Raw genomic sequence first — 14,575 nt, 5'->3', positions numbered from 1 at the left:
TATATATATATGTGTGTACAAAAGCTGTTAGTGGTCCACCTGCAGGGAACACGATACCGATAGAGGATTGGACACCTGAAAAGAATACGGTGCCTGGGGAGAACATCGCGTATGTGAAGACTGCAACTCCTGTTGGAAATGAAATACTCGTAAAAAACATGGTTTCAGTAAAAAGTAGGACACCTTGTAAGCATACGAAGTTTGTAGAAAAGGCCACATCTCCGGGAACGCGTGCAGATATTAATGTACCTTCGAAGAAAACATCTCCAATAAAAAATTCAACTCCAGTGGAAGCCGCAGCACCTGCGCCGTCTGTTAGCGCTGCTGTGATCGATATAAACAGCAGCCCTATAAATGCGCAGTCAATTCCTCGAAATGCTGTGATCCCTACCCGAAGAGCCACCAACATAACGTTACCTTCAAAACCCCTTCAAAATAAGCTCAAAGTTACCTCATTTGGTTCATCGTCGTCTCCTTTGAAATCAGCAGAGAGCGTTATACCCAAAAATGACGAGGTTAGTTATAAACGAAAAATCTGCAGTTGATCGAAATATTGGTGTCAGATAAATAGCAATGGTATTATTAATAATAACACAATTATATTTTTCCCTATAATCTAACCTATGGTAGTTGTTAACAGCTCGAGTTCGGTTAACCTCATATTATTTATATTCATTTTGCATAGCCGGATCACAGCCATCATATAGTCGAAGCTGTAGTTCGTAGCCTAGTGAATGCGGTGCTGGTCGAAGAGGAAGAACGGTTGGCCCGAGAACGAGGCGTATATTCAACGCGGAATCCGTTCGCCTCTACAGAATTGCAAAGATACCTCAAAGGCAACCGAAACCTCAAGGTAAAATGTGTAGCCTTGGCCGAAACTTATTTTAAAACAGAAATACTGATCGGCAAGGATACTGCATTTATACTTTATTTATAAAGTAAAGGTGAAGTTTATATATATAAACTTCACCATAATTCACTTTTTTATAATTATAGGAAATTATATGGTACATATAACAAAAATGCAAATACCGATTTGTATTTGAGCTTCCAGACTTTAGATATTATTTCAAATTAGTTATTAGGGGAGCTAAACGTGGGTCAAGTTAGTTTAATTTATAAATCACGTAGCTGAAATATCTAATCTAACATGTGTCAACATGGCCACAACTTCTTTATGCCCAAATAGATGACTTTTCTGGGCTTAGTGGCGCCGAACCTCGACGCAGCGATTTCTCCTAAAAGGGCTGTAGTATCAGTACTTGGTACGGAAACTGTCCTGCTAAAGACCGTTCTGGCTAGCAGTCCCTCAGCAACAAAGGGTGCGCTTACTTCAGATTTACCTGCCCTTACAAGCAGCGATTCCGCGAATCCAAGCTGTTCAACGACACTGTCTTCGCACACGTGCTCTGCGAAACAGACAAAGCCTCGAAAGCCGAAAGCCATTAAAGCGATCGTTGACGGTTCATCAAACACAGAGGGTGCTTCAACGTGCCCCGCCGTTTCTCCTATTACTAGAAACCTAACGACCTCATCTGTGCCAGCTGTTGCCGAAAAGGCAAAATCTCAAAAAAGGAAGACCTTAAAATCCATCGCTGACAAACCACCAGTTATAGAAGGTAAAAAAGGAACTGCCGTTATAGGTTCAGGTTCCACAAGCAGCGCTCCTTCAATCACTAACCCCAGAGCAGCACTGTCATTTATTCCGGCTTCTGCTGTTACTGACAAAGCGAATTTCCAGAAACAGAATGTTTTGAAACCCCAGCTTGTCCCTCCTCTTAGGCTTAAGATACCCCCGTCTTGCGTAAAACTACCTACTTCTTTTGGAGATTCCGAACGAACCTGTAATTCGGAGGCAGCAACGTCCATAGAAGCCGCCCCCGAGGGTTTATGTCAACATTCGTCTGTCAAGAATAACTTTCCGCACGCATACAAGCTGGTTGACCACTCTAACGACCTTGAGTACGTATTAGCGTTCACTATTTGTATCAAAAATGCTGTACAGTAGAGCAGGTATTTTCAGCTTAATACCGATGAGGTCACATTACGCAAGTGCTAAGACGTTGTGACTTTATTGGAACTACAGACATTAAGATTTACAATTTTTTGAAATAATTATATCATTGTCTATTTACGGCGGCACACGGAACATAAGACGTTGGCCGCACCTGTTCATGAAATATAATACTAATCTAATTAATATATTTCCCAATTCCAATACACAGATTCATGCAAGCATTAGAATTATCCCGAATGCTAGTAGTGCCTGTTACGCTTCATTGATATTTTTATGTTGCTGTTAAAAACGCATGAAATTAGATACGGTGATAATGAGCCTCGCCAGCGATCTATGATGCATCGAGTGAAGACTACTCCAATCTGTGGTACGGCCATTTCGGACAATGTAGTAGGAACATCGCAAAATCCTAAAGCGCCCGACGAGGAGCTGGTGCCTGTCGTTCTTCACACAAGTGATGCACGGAAGTCTAAGTCATGGGACGATGAAAAGGCCTCGCGTCTTCTTCGTCAATCTCTACTTGTCATTGAAAGGGGTTCACGAATAGCGGTGACGAAGTACCAACAGGATTTCGCAAGTCTCTCGTTAACGCTTAACTCAATTCTATATGCGGCCTCGGCAGTTGTAACGTCGGATGAAATCGTTCGGCAGAGTGAACATCGACGAACGCAGCTTCTAAATACGATTGCTGCCGTTGCTAATGAGGATCATGGAAATAGAGACAACATCAACAACCTGCAGCGGAAAAAGAGATTGCTACCTGATGCAGTGCTGTCGGAGAAGCAGTCTCCATCGGAGCCTGTCCTTAAGTGGCCCAAAGTCCTCGGCGGTAACGATTCGAGTGACTCGATTACGAAAGTACAAGAACAACAAACGGCTATACTACAAAACAATAAGGTAGCATTTTATTTCCACATAAAATTATGATTAAATATATTTTTTTAATAGATAGAGCTAGTCGTTTTTTTTAGAGTTGTGTAGGTTAGTTTATTCTTTTCCTTGTACAAAATATTCATTATACTATATATTAGTTTATTTTAATTTTAATTATCTCCATGTCCATCCTACATTTTTTCCTTGTAGACTGTCAGCAAAACCGGTCTGCCGTTATCGCCACATTCATTGTCTTCATCCTTAGCAACTTCGAATATGACGCGTCGAGGTCGAACTGTCAAACGCAACTCGCGCTTAGCTGACTATCTGGTTGGGGAGTGCATCATGAAAAAATATGAGGCCGAGGCCGAGCAACGGGCCCGTGCACGAAATCGTCAAGTCGAAATGGAGTATGCGCGACAGTGGCACCAATTAAGAAGTCAGCTCACAATGGCGCCAACGCTACATAGTGACAATAGGACTCAACAAAAACGAATGGCGAGTGGTTACGGCATTAAGGACACAGAGCTGCCTCTGGTTCCTGGTGAAAGCGAAGGGCATGCCTTAGCCGAAGGTATTGGATCCTTCACTTTGTATGATGGTGACCGTAGCGACGCTGATGATGAAATCACTAAAAACCGATTCGATAAAGATATCGGTCGTGCACCAGAACAAGTCCTTCTGCCGCAGAAGGGGACTGACCAATACCGGGAGGACGCTGGGAGCCGTGTGGGGGAGTTCAATGACGAAGCAACCGCTGTAAACAGTAGCAGTGAAAATTACGGAAAAACCATCGCACCTGTGAGGTTCCCTGTAAACACTTTCCTGCTGAAATTGAAATCACGAAATATGAGTAGGTCGAAATCTGCCAGCCTCGATATATCGGAAAAAGCAAATGTGGGGTTGCCTGAACAAATGAGGCGCCAAACAGCCCCTTGGCAACAAAAACTTGTTGCCGGGAAACAGATAGCTAATTGTCAACGAATGCATGAAATTATTCTCGACGGGGGGACCGGTCCGGACTTGCCCAGGGACATTAAGAATAGTAAAGTGATCATTCATCCGGATGTGGTAGGTATGGTACAGTGTGACTTGTAACTAACATATGACGTACTTAATAGAATTCGCGTTTTGAGCACGTTCGTTGCTAACAGCAGATTGGAACCTCGCTTTGTGCGAGTAGTTGAAGCTAGTATGGTTTATTTAGCTGGGTAAGTCTACGCGTCTGAATGTAGACAACCCTTGTAGGTAATTCAGCGGTTTGTTTACGTGTTTTTTTTCTATCTCTTTATTTAGAATGATGTAACCGCTGAAGAAATAAAGGCCCTTGAAGAGCTTAACAATCTTCTGTACAACAAACCTGGCGTTGTAGGAGCTGAAGAACTCCTACATGACTTCCGGAAATCGTTCTGCATTGAGGTGCGCAACCAGATCCAATTATTGCGCTATAAAAAGCTGCTTATGTGGAAAAACCAACGTCTGAAGCTGGTAAGTACATTGCATCTTTCGGATATACTATCGCTAACCTGATCTAAACTCGTTTATGTACGTACTATCGTTGTTGTACTAGCTACACTATTCCGAGCATGAAAATTATTATCCAAATCGAGTAAACTAGATTGCTACATAAACTGCTTTATTTCGCAAATTACGCGATATCCGATGGTCAAACGATGGCTGTTGCAAGGTGAATTCTATGGATAAGCAGACCGTGAGGAGAAATTATCAATCAGAGGGGTCCAGAAATGTAGCAGGCCATTGATAGACGAAAAAGTCAACTGACCGATATAACATATGACAGGGCTGTACGATGTACGAGAATTATACCAAAGCTTAAAGATGTCGTCTCAGAATGAGCTGTGCTATTTCGACATTTTGTCACGAAGATGACAACACCGGTAAAAGTTCGGGGGAAAAGCGATAGCAAGGATACTGGAACGAATGCAAGAAAGAACGGATGTTTAACCAGACTTGTGCGTATTCGTGCGGGAACAGGACGACGAATACAAAGCACATTTGCATGTAAATGTACGTATAGCAAAAAATTTCTTGTGCAGGTTAATTCATATATGTGTATACGATGCCAGCAATACGTTGGAACTACTTTGGCGGGCATTGTCGTATTGTGTATGCTTCTATCTTCTTTTTGTCATAGAGGAAAAGTGTTTATTCGAGAGAGAAACTACAAACTCATCATGGTAGAGATAAGAGGAATCTCTTGTCCTAACGGAAGACGAGCCTATTCGGCGATGTAATTAGTTATTCAGTCATCCTAGACAACGTAAACCTTGACAAGTTAGCGAAGCTGATTTAGCTTTAATAGCAAAAGTCAAAGAGCTTGGGGTCAAAACACACATAAAGCATTACATACATTATTATGAAACGTCCTCAATAGATTTCGCAGATGGCTTACATTAAGTTATGGGTAAATTTGGAGCGCCGAAGGAAGAGTATGAAATTCGCAAATTTACTATAAAAAATATTGTTTAGGATTCCAGAAAGATGTTAAGTAATATTGGAGTCGGTATCATCTGGTAGATAGACAAATATTTTAGGACAATATTTTTTCAATTAGTACAACACAATCGCTAACAGGGCGGTAACGTGTAATGATCGTTTGGCTCGCAAATGTACCCTAATTTCTAATTAATTACTTTTTTTTTGTTATTTAGATCAATGTGTCTGAGACAGGAAAGTAGTCGCATATTCTTATATTTTTACACAAACGTTTTAGAAATATTTTCTTTAGGGTTCGTTTCATGTGTGTGTAATCATAACAATGATCGTCTTTTTTACTTTACAGAAAAAGGCCGAATTGACAAAACGATCTTTACAAAATTATCGCAAACGTTCGATGCTAATAAGAGCTATTCGTAACACTGTATCAGAAAGTTTTCCCCACCGAGGATTACCTGCTGACCGGTTGCCTGAAGAAATCTACGAGGTTACACTACCCCAAGGCTCACAAGAAATTCATTCAAAGGGATCATCACAGGTGCGAAAGCAGCAGCAGCGGCAACGGCAACAACAGTGCCGACAAAAAAAACTACAAAATCTGCAACCGCTTCAGTCAAAGGAATCTTATTTGGCAGATCCGCCGACGAAGAGACCCAAATCCGTTAATTCGCCGGCTTCACAGAGGACCACTCCTATGCCAAAACCGCGCAGTTCGAATGTTCTGGCGTTGCTACCTGAATCCAATAGTTTTAGTCATCTGAAGATCCTTGCCCCGTCTCAACCTGGCTATGCTTCGGACCCTCAGATATCTTCAAGAGGTTCGTTAAGTTCGGTTCAGTCTCCCCCCATTGTCCCAGCTGTCCCCTGTATAACTAATGCACCCCACGCAAACGTTCGACATGTGATCTTATCACCCCCACAATCGTGTCGGCCACCACCTACACTTATAGTACATCAGCCGTCACCGCGGTTAATTCATCCGGGAACATCGTCACTGAGATTGCCGTCGTCAACGAATCCTGTCGTGCCGATTTCTCCAATCATTCCTGCTGGACAAATTTTCTTGGTAGGTTGCGATCAGTATAGATAGGTGTATGCGATCACACGGCTATGCCATAGCCTCATATGTGAACACGTCAAGCTTAACTGGTTCAACAGCGTTTAACAACATAGTTCGAAGTTATAATAGTTATACCAACTATTTACTAAGCATTAAAGAATTTTGTCGACAATGAAAACAGATGTCGTAGAAAAGTTTCCATTAGTATCTATGCAAATATTACTTCAAATAGCGGGAGTGATCCGGTTGACTCTACAGCATTAAGTTGATTATTGGACGCTATGGATACGGAGCAGTCTGAAAATAAAACAATTATGTTGCATTAGGTGTCGATTATATGCTATTGTAGCTTTATAGGTACTCAGACGTGCTTACTTTGTTTTCATTCATTTCTTTCATTTTTCGATGTTTATAGATGATGTCTCCAGTTGCCAAGCAAGAGCAAACTATCGACGAAGTGGCTGTTGTAGATGTACATAATTCAGATTCTCCGTCGTCTACTTCCATTTCGAACCCTATGAGGGCAGTGGTGACGAAGTCAGTGCTGCCTAGACAGGAGCCTATGTTGGTTAAAGCAGTCGATGCATCGTTTAGTTCAGCACAGCATCCGCGTCTCATCAAGAAATTTCTCCGCATAGGACAAGCAGGCTCTTCCGCCATAACAGCACTCGAGGCTGCGGCTGCTCCTATTGCCACAACTTCTGTAGGTTCTGTATCGATGCCACTGAGCGGCGAGTTCAATCGACCTATTCAACGGGTTCGAGACGTGATCCCTCGCAGGTATAGTCATTTACCGACGCTTCGCGCTCTTTCGCGTTTTCCCAGTAACACAAATGTTACATTCGCTAATCCATTACGCGGCGGCGCTCCGATAATTACGCCAATAAAGCGGCACATTAGCAATTCAACAGTGAACGGCGCCAATCGAACTGACGTAATCGAGACCGTCGGCTTGACGGTTCCTCAGCATACGCAGCTGTCGAAACTTGCGAAATCGCAGAACGCCAGTGATCAAACAAGGTCAGCCACTAGTCCAATAGACATAGCAGGTGGTACGATTGTAGGAAAGCGACGCAGTGATAAGTCTTTCGTTACATTCACTGATCAAAATGGCACAACCGTTGCGACAACTTTATTCGAACTAGATGGTTCCATGAAGACGCTGGCACGTTCGACACCGGCTTCGGCGGACGAGTTGTGTCCACCTTCTATTAACGGAGGCGCTCAGTTAGAGCTGCAGGAGCAACAAAATCGTCAGGAACTAATTGAGTCCACTGTAGTTACCACAGTTTCTGCTTTACGGACTGACACAAGGCATAGGCCAGTTACGTTCGTCCGGAGATATTCACGATCACCTTTGTCTCCGTTCGCTGTACGTACCATATCTCTCCCTAACACTGCCAGGTTGCCGGACTATATACAACTGGTAGCCGCTAACGCAGGGCCAGTAGAAACGACATGTTCCAGTTTGAAGCAAAACATCCTGCGCAATTGTAACGTCACGCCAATCGATTTGGCGGCCGCGAATACAACCCTTTCATCCGCCAGTTTAGGTAGTGAAACGAACGCGAATGCGCGCGAAAAGGACGAAACTTTGACTGGAATCTAAGAGAGAGAGAGAGTACACCACAATGAGCGGAAGATGTTAACAGTCAGGAAAGTTAAAGGTTTGTAATGGTCGTAAAAATGATCTCTCTCCATGTTATTGTCGCTATTGCGTCACGACCAAGTAGTCTTTGAAGAAGTTTTCGCGAACGAACTTCGTATAGTGTGTGTGTGTGTGTGTACGTTTGTATAAGTTAGAAGTTGTGAGCACATGTATTAATAAGGTCCATTGGGCAATATCGACTGGCGAACGTTTAGAAAATAGTAGACGGAATAAGAATTATCATGTGGGAGATTGGATAACGTGTACATATAAATAGATTGTTTACGAGTACGTCATGCATCAGTATGTACTATAGACAGTGATGTTGACGAAAATATGGTTTTTATTGTTAGAAAAAAGACGTTCTGTTTAATCGAACGACAATATATAATAGAATGTTATTTGTTCTGTTAACGGAGTTCACACATCTAGTTAATGTTGCATTGGGCAGACGGGTGCTTGAACAAACATATGTATAACCCAAAGCCTTTCATATATAACTGTTGATCTGTTTGTCTGTATGCAATGAATAATTACAATAGTTGAACAAAAGAAATCGTATGTTAATCTAAAAAAGATCATTGCTGAGTGTTTGTGGCGAACGAAATCAGTATATATACCACGATGAGACTTCATATGAATCCGGTCGTAGCTGGTCAAAGAAAGCACAAAATTTCTCTCTGCTGAGGCCTGTGTCTCAGGACAGCTGGACTACCAACACAATGTCTCTGACATTGACTCCAGTTGCTTAATCGTAGTTAGACGCTGTGGTACGTTTTTTTTTGTCAGATTCGATTACCTTTGTTTGGTCAGAGCTTTATTGCTTGAGTCGTTAGTCAGAAAAAATTCTGTGTGTTAAACTGCAAACTACCGTAGCTCAGCGCCTTATTATGACAGTAGACAACAAAACGCACATTGCACTTCGACAGAAGACTACTATTCTATAAGTTACCGCGCAAAACTCCGATGGGTTGTTGTCATGTAGAGAAATGGAGCTGCTTTGTAAAAAGACATGTTAATGTTAAATAAATGAGTACTATGTTGATACGTTTATCCTGACACAGAAACATTAGTATATAATAACAATAGTAATTGTTATTATTGATTCCATTCAACTATAGAAGTCGACGTACATGAGTTACATGACAATTTAGGGGTGACTTGTGGTTCCAGCATGCGAGTCGTCAATCGTATGACTAGACATTGTTGTGTGGTTCTTTTGCTTAGGATAGTGGTACGGAGTACAAAGCAAAGCAGAGTCAGTAAGTAAAATCAAAGTCAGCGTTTCTAGTGCCGCATAGGCCTGGAAATTTGGCAAATGATGGCCCGAAATAGGGGAACTATAGCGCAAGATACCCGTTGAATCTATATTCAACGGGTATCTTGCGCTTCATAGAGATATTCCGCTTTACGATTCTACGCTAGCCGATGCAACTTAGCGGCGCAATTCTAATTTCCTCTCGTCGATGGTTATGAAGTTGTGGTACTGTCCCTTTTCGTATAGTTCAAGCGGCCTGCAATAGTCATTGCGTTACCTTTAGTTACGTACGGACAAAGCAATGAAAGATACGTCAATTGAACATTTCACTGGCAAACAAACGGACGGTATGACAAGGCGGGTAAAAAAGGTTTTTCCAATTAAATCTAAAAGATTTTCCTGATATAAAATGAGAAGACTACTAGCACCGACGGCTCGTTTCTCTAAAAATATTGTACCCCACCTTCAGCTCTATACGAACCAAGCTAATAACGATTTGGCAAAAAACTATGATCAATAGACGTCCTCTACGGAATCTCTAGCGAAATCAGCATTTTCACGAAAATGTAGCTTGGTGTACTACGGTAGGAGCTGACGTCAGTAGCTTAATTCTGTTGCCAAAAATGAGAATAGGTATAGGCTTGTCAAACCTCAAGAGTCCTGGAACACTACCGGGAATTGGTACGGTTTCAAGCGTAATCTTATAATGCTCAAAAATCTTGCTCAAGGGTGATAGAGCATTATGGAAGATTAACAGTTTCGATAGGATTCGATTACTGCGTAGTAATATAATGAGTATGAGCGAATACCGCGCAGAGGCTTCAACTGTCACTTTTATTTTGTGTGAGGTCAGGTGTCGTCCTGCAATAGGAGTGATTTGCTTCTGCTCAATCATTTTGGCTGCTTAATGCAGAATTTTTCATCATCTCTAATGGCCGTAGTTGTAATTAGGACTCATCGAGATGCAGCGGGTAATACGTACGTTAAACTACTAGACAGACATTATAGTGATATACGGAGTTCAGTCGTTCGTAAGCAGTACAATAATCGCAGACAATCACATCAGTGGATGTATGGAATCAGATCGATGGGACATCACCAACCGTATGTACAGTTGCAAAATCCTGAGTGATGTCCGATCGGTTCAAGTTTATAGGCACAATATTGTGATTGTCTGCGATCATTGTAGACGATCCATTTGTCATCACATGTCACAGTTCGATATAAGAATGGGTCACTATTATAACGCAACAGCAAAGACAAGCAAGTCACTCCTCGTTTATTCTTGATCCTCGTTCAAACCATGCGGTACCCATTCATCAGTTTCTTCGACTTCACTAATTTAACCTCGGTTTTTTTCACATACACCGTAGTGTTAGGCCCATGAACTTTCAGGCGGGTCTGCTATTTATCTTTCCAGACAGTAAAGATCGACTCACCACATAAAACAAATACGAGCCCTGTTCGTCTAATTCGAATCAGAACATTGTCAGATCTCGACATCACTTATTAGTTAGGAAGATACGTTTCACTGGCGAATTTCTTGGCGCCGAAAATTGTCACTATAAACCTTGGCTTTGTAGTACTTCTACGTGCTACGACCCCCGAATTGACTGGCCTCCCGGCTTCAGCGGTTCGCCTGTTGTTGTAGTTATGGCGCACAACTGCAATTCTTTCGAGCAGCATCTCATTTTTGTACATGAATTGCATCGAAATGAATTCGTAAATGAATAGCGTTAGAATGTTTCGTGGATCGTGATATATATGCATATATGTCTGTGCTGGGAGAAGGCGTACGCATTAGGTATATTAGAGCATTTTCTTGGCAGCACAGTAACTGTTGCCAATTGCTTCAAGAACCATTAACTCGGGAGGATAAATATAGCAAATCTTATTGCCAACAAAACGGAGCATCTGTACGCTATCATATTCATGTAAAAGCATACCTTTATGAAAAACAAATAAATTGGCCAAAGAGGCCCTATGAAACATCCTACTCCTCTCGCCAACCTGGACTTCTTATGGAACTCCCCTGAAACTGTAATCTACGCCAGAACAGATTGACTTAAACGTTCCGACTGAGCCACTTCGACAACTAAAATGCTCGTTATGGATCAATAGCTCGCCGTTATCAGCAATGTATTGACTAAAACTGTAGTCATTTTTAGCATCTGTGATAAGAGAGAGAATTATATATTTTTTGTAAAGTTTGCAATCCAAATATCAATAGAAAACTGAATTTCAGCACTTCTCCCGAATCAATTGTAATTTAAATTCATTGTCGCTAAGTGATCGTTATCATTATTTCTGATTCTTTGTGCTTAACAGCTCTGATAGTCACATTTTGTCTCGCATTCACGAAAAGAGAAACCTTTGCAAAAAAACTAATTGTCTTCAAATTGACCGCCATCTTTGACACAAGCGCCCAATTGGGACTTTTCACAATAGTTCGCTACTGCATTTAGTTTCAGAGAGCTTGCCCGACCTTTAACGATTGATGGGCGTCTAGCATTTAGCCTGATGAGTCTGAGGCGACAATCTGTTGTTGGACTACAATAAGATAGGCTTGTAAATGCTGCATAGCCCATATGACAGCAACGAGTGCAGCTGCCTCATAAAGACGATAAGTAGACCTGCCATATCTGCGGCCGATCTGAACTATAGACGAATTCCAGATGGGTATAGAAGTCCGTAATGATGGCTTACACAGTAAACATTTTGCAAACAATTTTACTTGTTTAAATAACCTGAAAATGCAACTAGTATATCAATAATAAACCAATAGTGAGGACGGCAAATAGAATAAACGTTAGTATGTTAGCTGCACTCAAGACAAAACTGACTAATCTACGTATATCTGCATGACGTGTATCTATAACATGACAGCGAGTTTACAGAGATTTGGTAAATTATGATCCCTTGACGCAACAGGTTGATTTGACTTAGTGGATTAGTCATATAGGAAAAAGCTAGCATATAATTCATACAATCTCTGATATCACTTCACAGGACATCGGGTGATACGTTATATCATCTTGATATCGTTGGAGAGCAATTTCCATTATCCATTGAAAGGTGTTTTTACTATAATCTACTAAGTTAAAGCACCGGTTCGCTGAGGACGGTCCCTTCTACTACTTCTGGTTTCCCTTTTCAATGCAGTAACCGCTCAGGGCACTAAGCAAGTGGTAACAAAAGGCACGACGACAATCTTCATCGTGTCAGCTGCTACCGCAAGAATCAAGCGAACGTAACTCGCACCATTAAATACCTTTTGCGAAACGTTTACTTCCATTCTTGATGTAAACACAATATGGAGCTTTCCAATTGAAAACTGCAATCACAAAGTTGCCGAGTTAATCCTTTAGATGAATTTATTACGGAGTTGCGACTTTTAATAGCTTTAAATTAATCTATAATAACAAAAACAATGGCTATTCAGTGGCAGATCTTCATTGCTACGAGCAGATGCTCACAATTATAATTATGTTCGTTGTGGTGGCGTGGTGTTTTACTATAGTATTATAAATGGCATATTGTGGGAGCGACTTGTAGTGTTTTTCTGATCTGATCGAATATCCGATCCAATGGACCTACATCAAACGTTGCTATGTAGATAGAATAGTTACGGTAAATCTTTGTCAGGGGCTTATAGTGGAGAACGGATGCCACATTCATAAGTAAGTAATTTTTGGCTGAGTCTGAGTTCCAGGACCTGCTTGAAATTTTTTGTCCCTAAAGTCACACAGCAAACACAACAAAACTGATCATCTTTCCATTTTTATGGTGAATATAGGAAACAAAGATAGAAATTACTTAATTATGATGTTCGATACACATGCATGCATATTACAAATATAACTACATGCAATGACTATATGTACGGAGACGAGACGATTCTGGGATCTCACTCCTCTGTGTTTAAGTATCTGCTACCTTCCCCATCCCATCGGCAATAGTTTTTCACAGGCTTGTAAGACGTTCCTGGCTTCAGAAGAGTTTAGTAAGATCCTTGAGTATAGAGTATCATATGTCGGCTTATTCTATTTTTTTCGAAGGCTTCGACAAGTTATCAATTATCGCATGTAAAACAAAGGAGAGACAGTCTATAGAGACAGAAGTTACTTTAGTAGATTTCATCTATGCAGGCAAATTTTTAATATAAAATAAACACTATTAATACTGCATTGTTCTAGCTCAAATAAAACATTTCCTGCTTTCTTCTAAATGCATGCTCATTGATATTATCATCTGATTCTAAACGGCTCAGCCTCAATCAGCGATCAGTTTCACTTTCAGCGATTTATAGGGGTCCATATAGAAGCCGCGCCGCCGTGCTAAATATCAAAAATCTATATTATGAGTTTAAAATTGTGCTCGTTTCTCTTCATTAGGTTAGCAGATAGAAGAATATTCATTGTATTCAGATATATTATGTTTATGTATATTTGTACTATGTAAATTGTCTAAATTGTGGGCTACCAGTAGTGTAATCCATTTGGCATCGAACTATTATATTTCATTGTGGTAGCAGAGGGTGTACAAAAGCAAATAGATGAAATATCCTAGGACAAGTGTAGGACTTCGAATTCACTTAGCAGTTCTACGTTCTGCGCATTGCACCATCTCATACAAGCTAACTTTCTAGGTAGGATGCCGTGATTTTTTTGATTTCTGCTCAAATGCCCGATGTATTTTATTTCGTCAAATAATCTCAGCTCCGACGTAACGTGGCTTGCGGAAATTTTAAATGTAAGCGATTAGAAAACGTGTTACACGTCTTAATTGAAATCTACAAAGGAGAGAAACAACGCATATGGTAAGCTGAACTTGAATAATTGATAGATATTGTGGTGGGGACTGGAAAAGCTAGGGACCTTACAGTCCCCAATTCGTGGTGTCAGATCTGCATTATACCAATAGATGAGGTATATTACTCATATTTTGTCTGAGGCCTACCAATATTGACCATATAGTATTATCAATCAGCTCCAGAGCTCACATTCCATTGCACCATAAACTTATGAAACCTATTTGATTTTCATCTCTCTCGACTTGCAACAACTTTTAACTTACTTTGAAGTTGTCCCATTGTCCAACGTCAAGTGTTTCTTCTCGACTGCCTATAGCAAGCTTGACAGGCGGAGCAAATCGTTGGCAGGATTAGTTAGGTTGATTTATGAGAGTACATATTATTTTGGATGATTTTTTTCCCTTAATTTCGTTAATAATACTTAATTGCCTATCATGGTTGATCATCAT

General features: G+C 40.9%; 1 protein-coding gene and 1 long non-coding RNA gene across 15 annotated transcripts in view; one reads left to right on the top strand and one right to left on the bottom strand.

Annotated features, from left to right (window-relative positions):
• Positions 1–9,141, top strand: part of LOC111255475 (uncharacterized) — a 56,141-nt gene extending 47,000 nt beyond the window's left edge. For 13 of the 14 annotated variants that reach the window (XM_086984863.1, XM_086984867.1, XM_086984878.1 and 10 more), the window contains 8 exons: positions 25–515; positions 686–853; positions 1,190–1,962; positions 2,320–2,914; positions 3,101–3,961; positions 4,187–4,378; positions 5,694–6,413; positions 6,823–9,141. In XM_086984863.1, coding sequence (XP_086840989.1) covers positions 25–515; positions 686–853; positions 1,190–1,962; positions 2,320–2,914; positions 3,101–3,961; positions 4,187–4,378; positions 5,694–6,413; positions 6,823–8,016 — 4,994 coding nt within the window. In that variant the 3' untranslated portion in view covers positions 8,017–9,141. The remainder of the gene's footprint in view (positions 1–24; positions 516–685; positions 854–1,189; positions 1,963–2,319; positions 2,915–3,100; positions 3,962–4,186; positions 4,379–5,693; positions 6,414–6,822) is intronic. The other variant, XM_086984856.1, reaches the window with a different exon arrangement.
• LOC147758283 (uncharacterized) lies at positions 2,900–6,828 on the bottom strand. The gene is made up of 2 exons (XR_015324852.1): positions 6,631–6,828; positions 2,900–6,393 (listed from the first exon to the last, which is right to left on the bottom strand). It is a non-coding gene; the product is annotated as an uncharacterized LOC147758283 (long non-coding RNA).
• Positions 9,142–14,575: the final 5,434 nt, after the last annotated feature.

Source organism: Varroa destructor, unplaced genomic scaffold (genome assembly GCF_002443255.2).
Source record: "Varroa destructor unplaced genomic scaffold, Vdes_3.0 BEIS01000001.1, whole genome shotgun sequence".
In the NCBI taxonomy this organism is placed as follows: domain Eukaryota; kingdom Metazoa; phylum Arthropoda; class Arachnida; order Mesostigmata; family Varroidae; genus Varroa; species Varroa destructor.
This window is presented reverse-complemented; position numbering and strand designations above follow the sequence as displayed.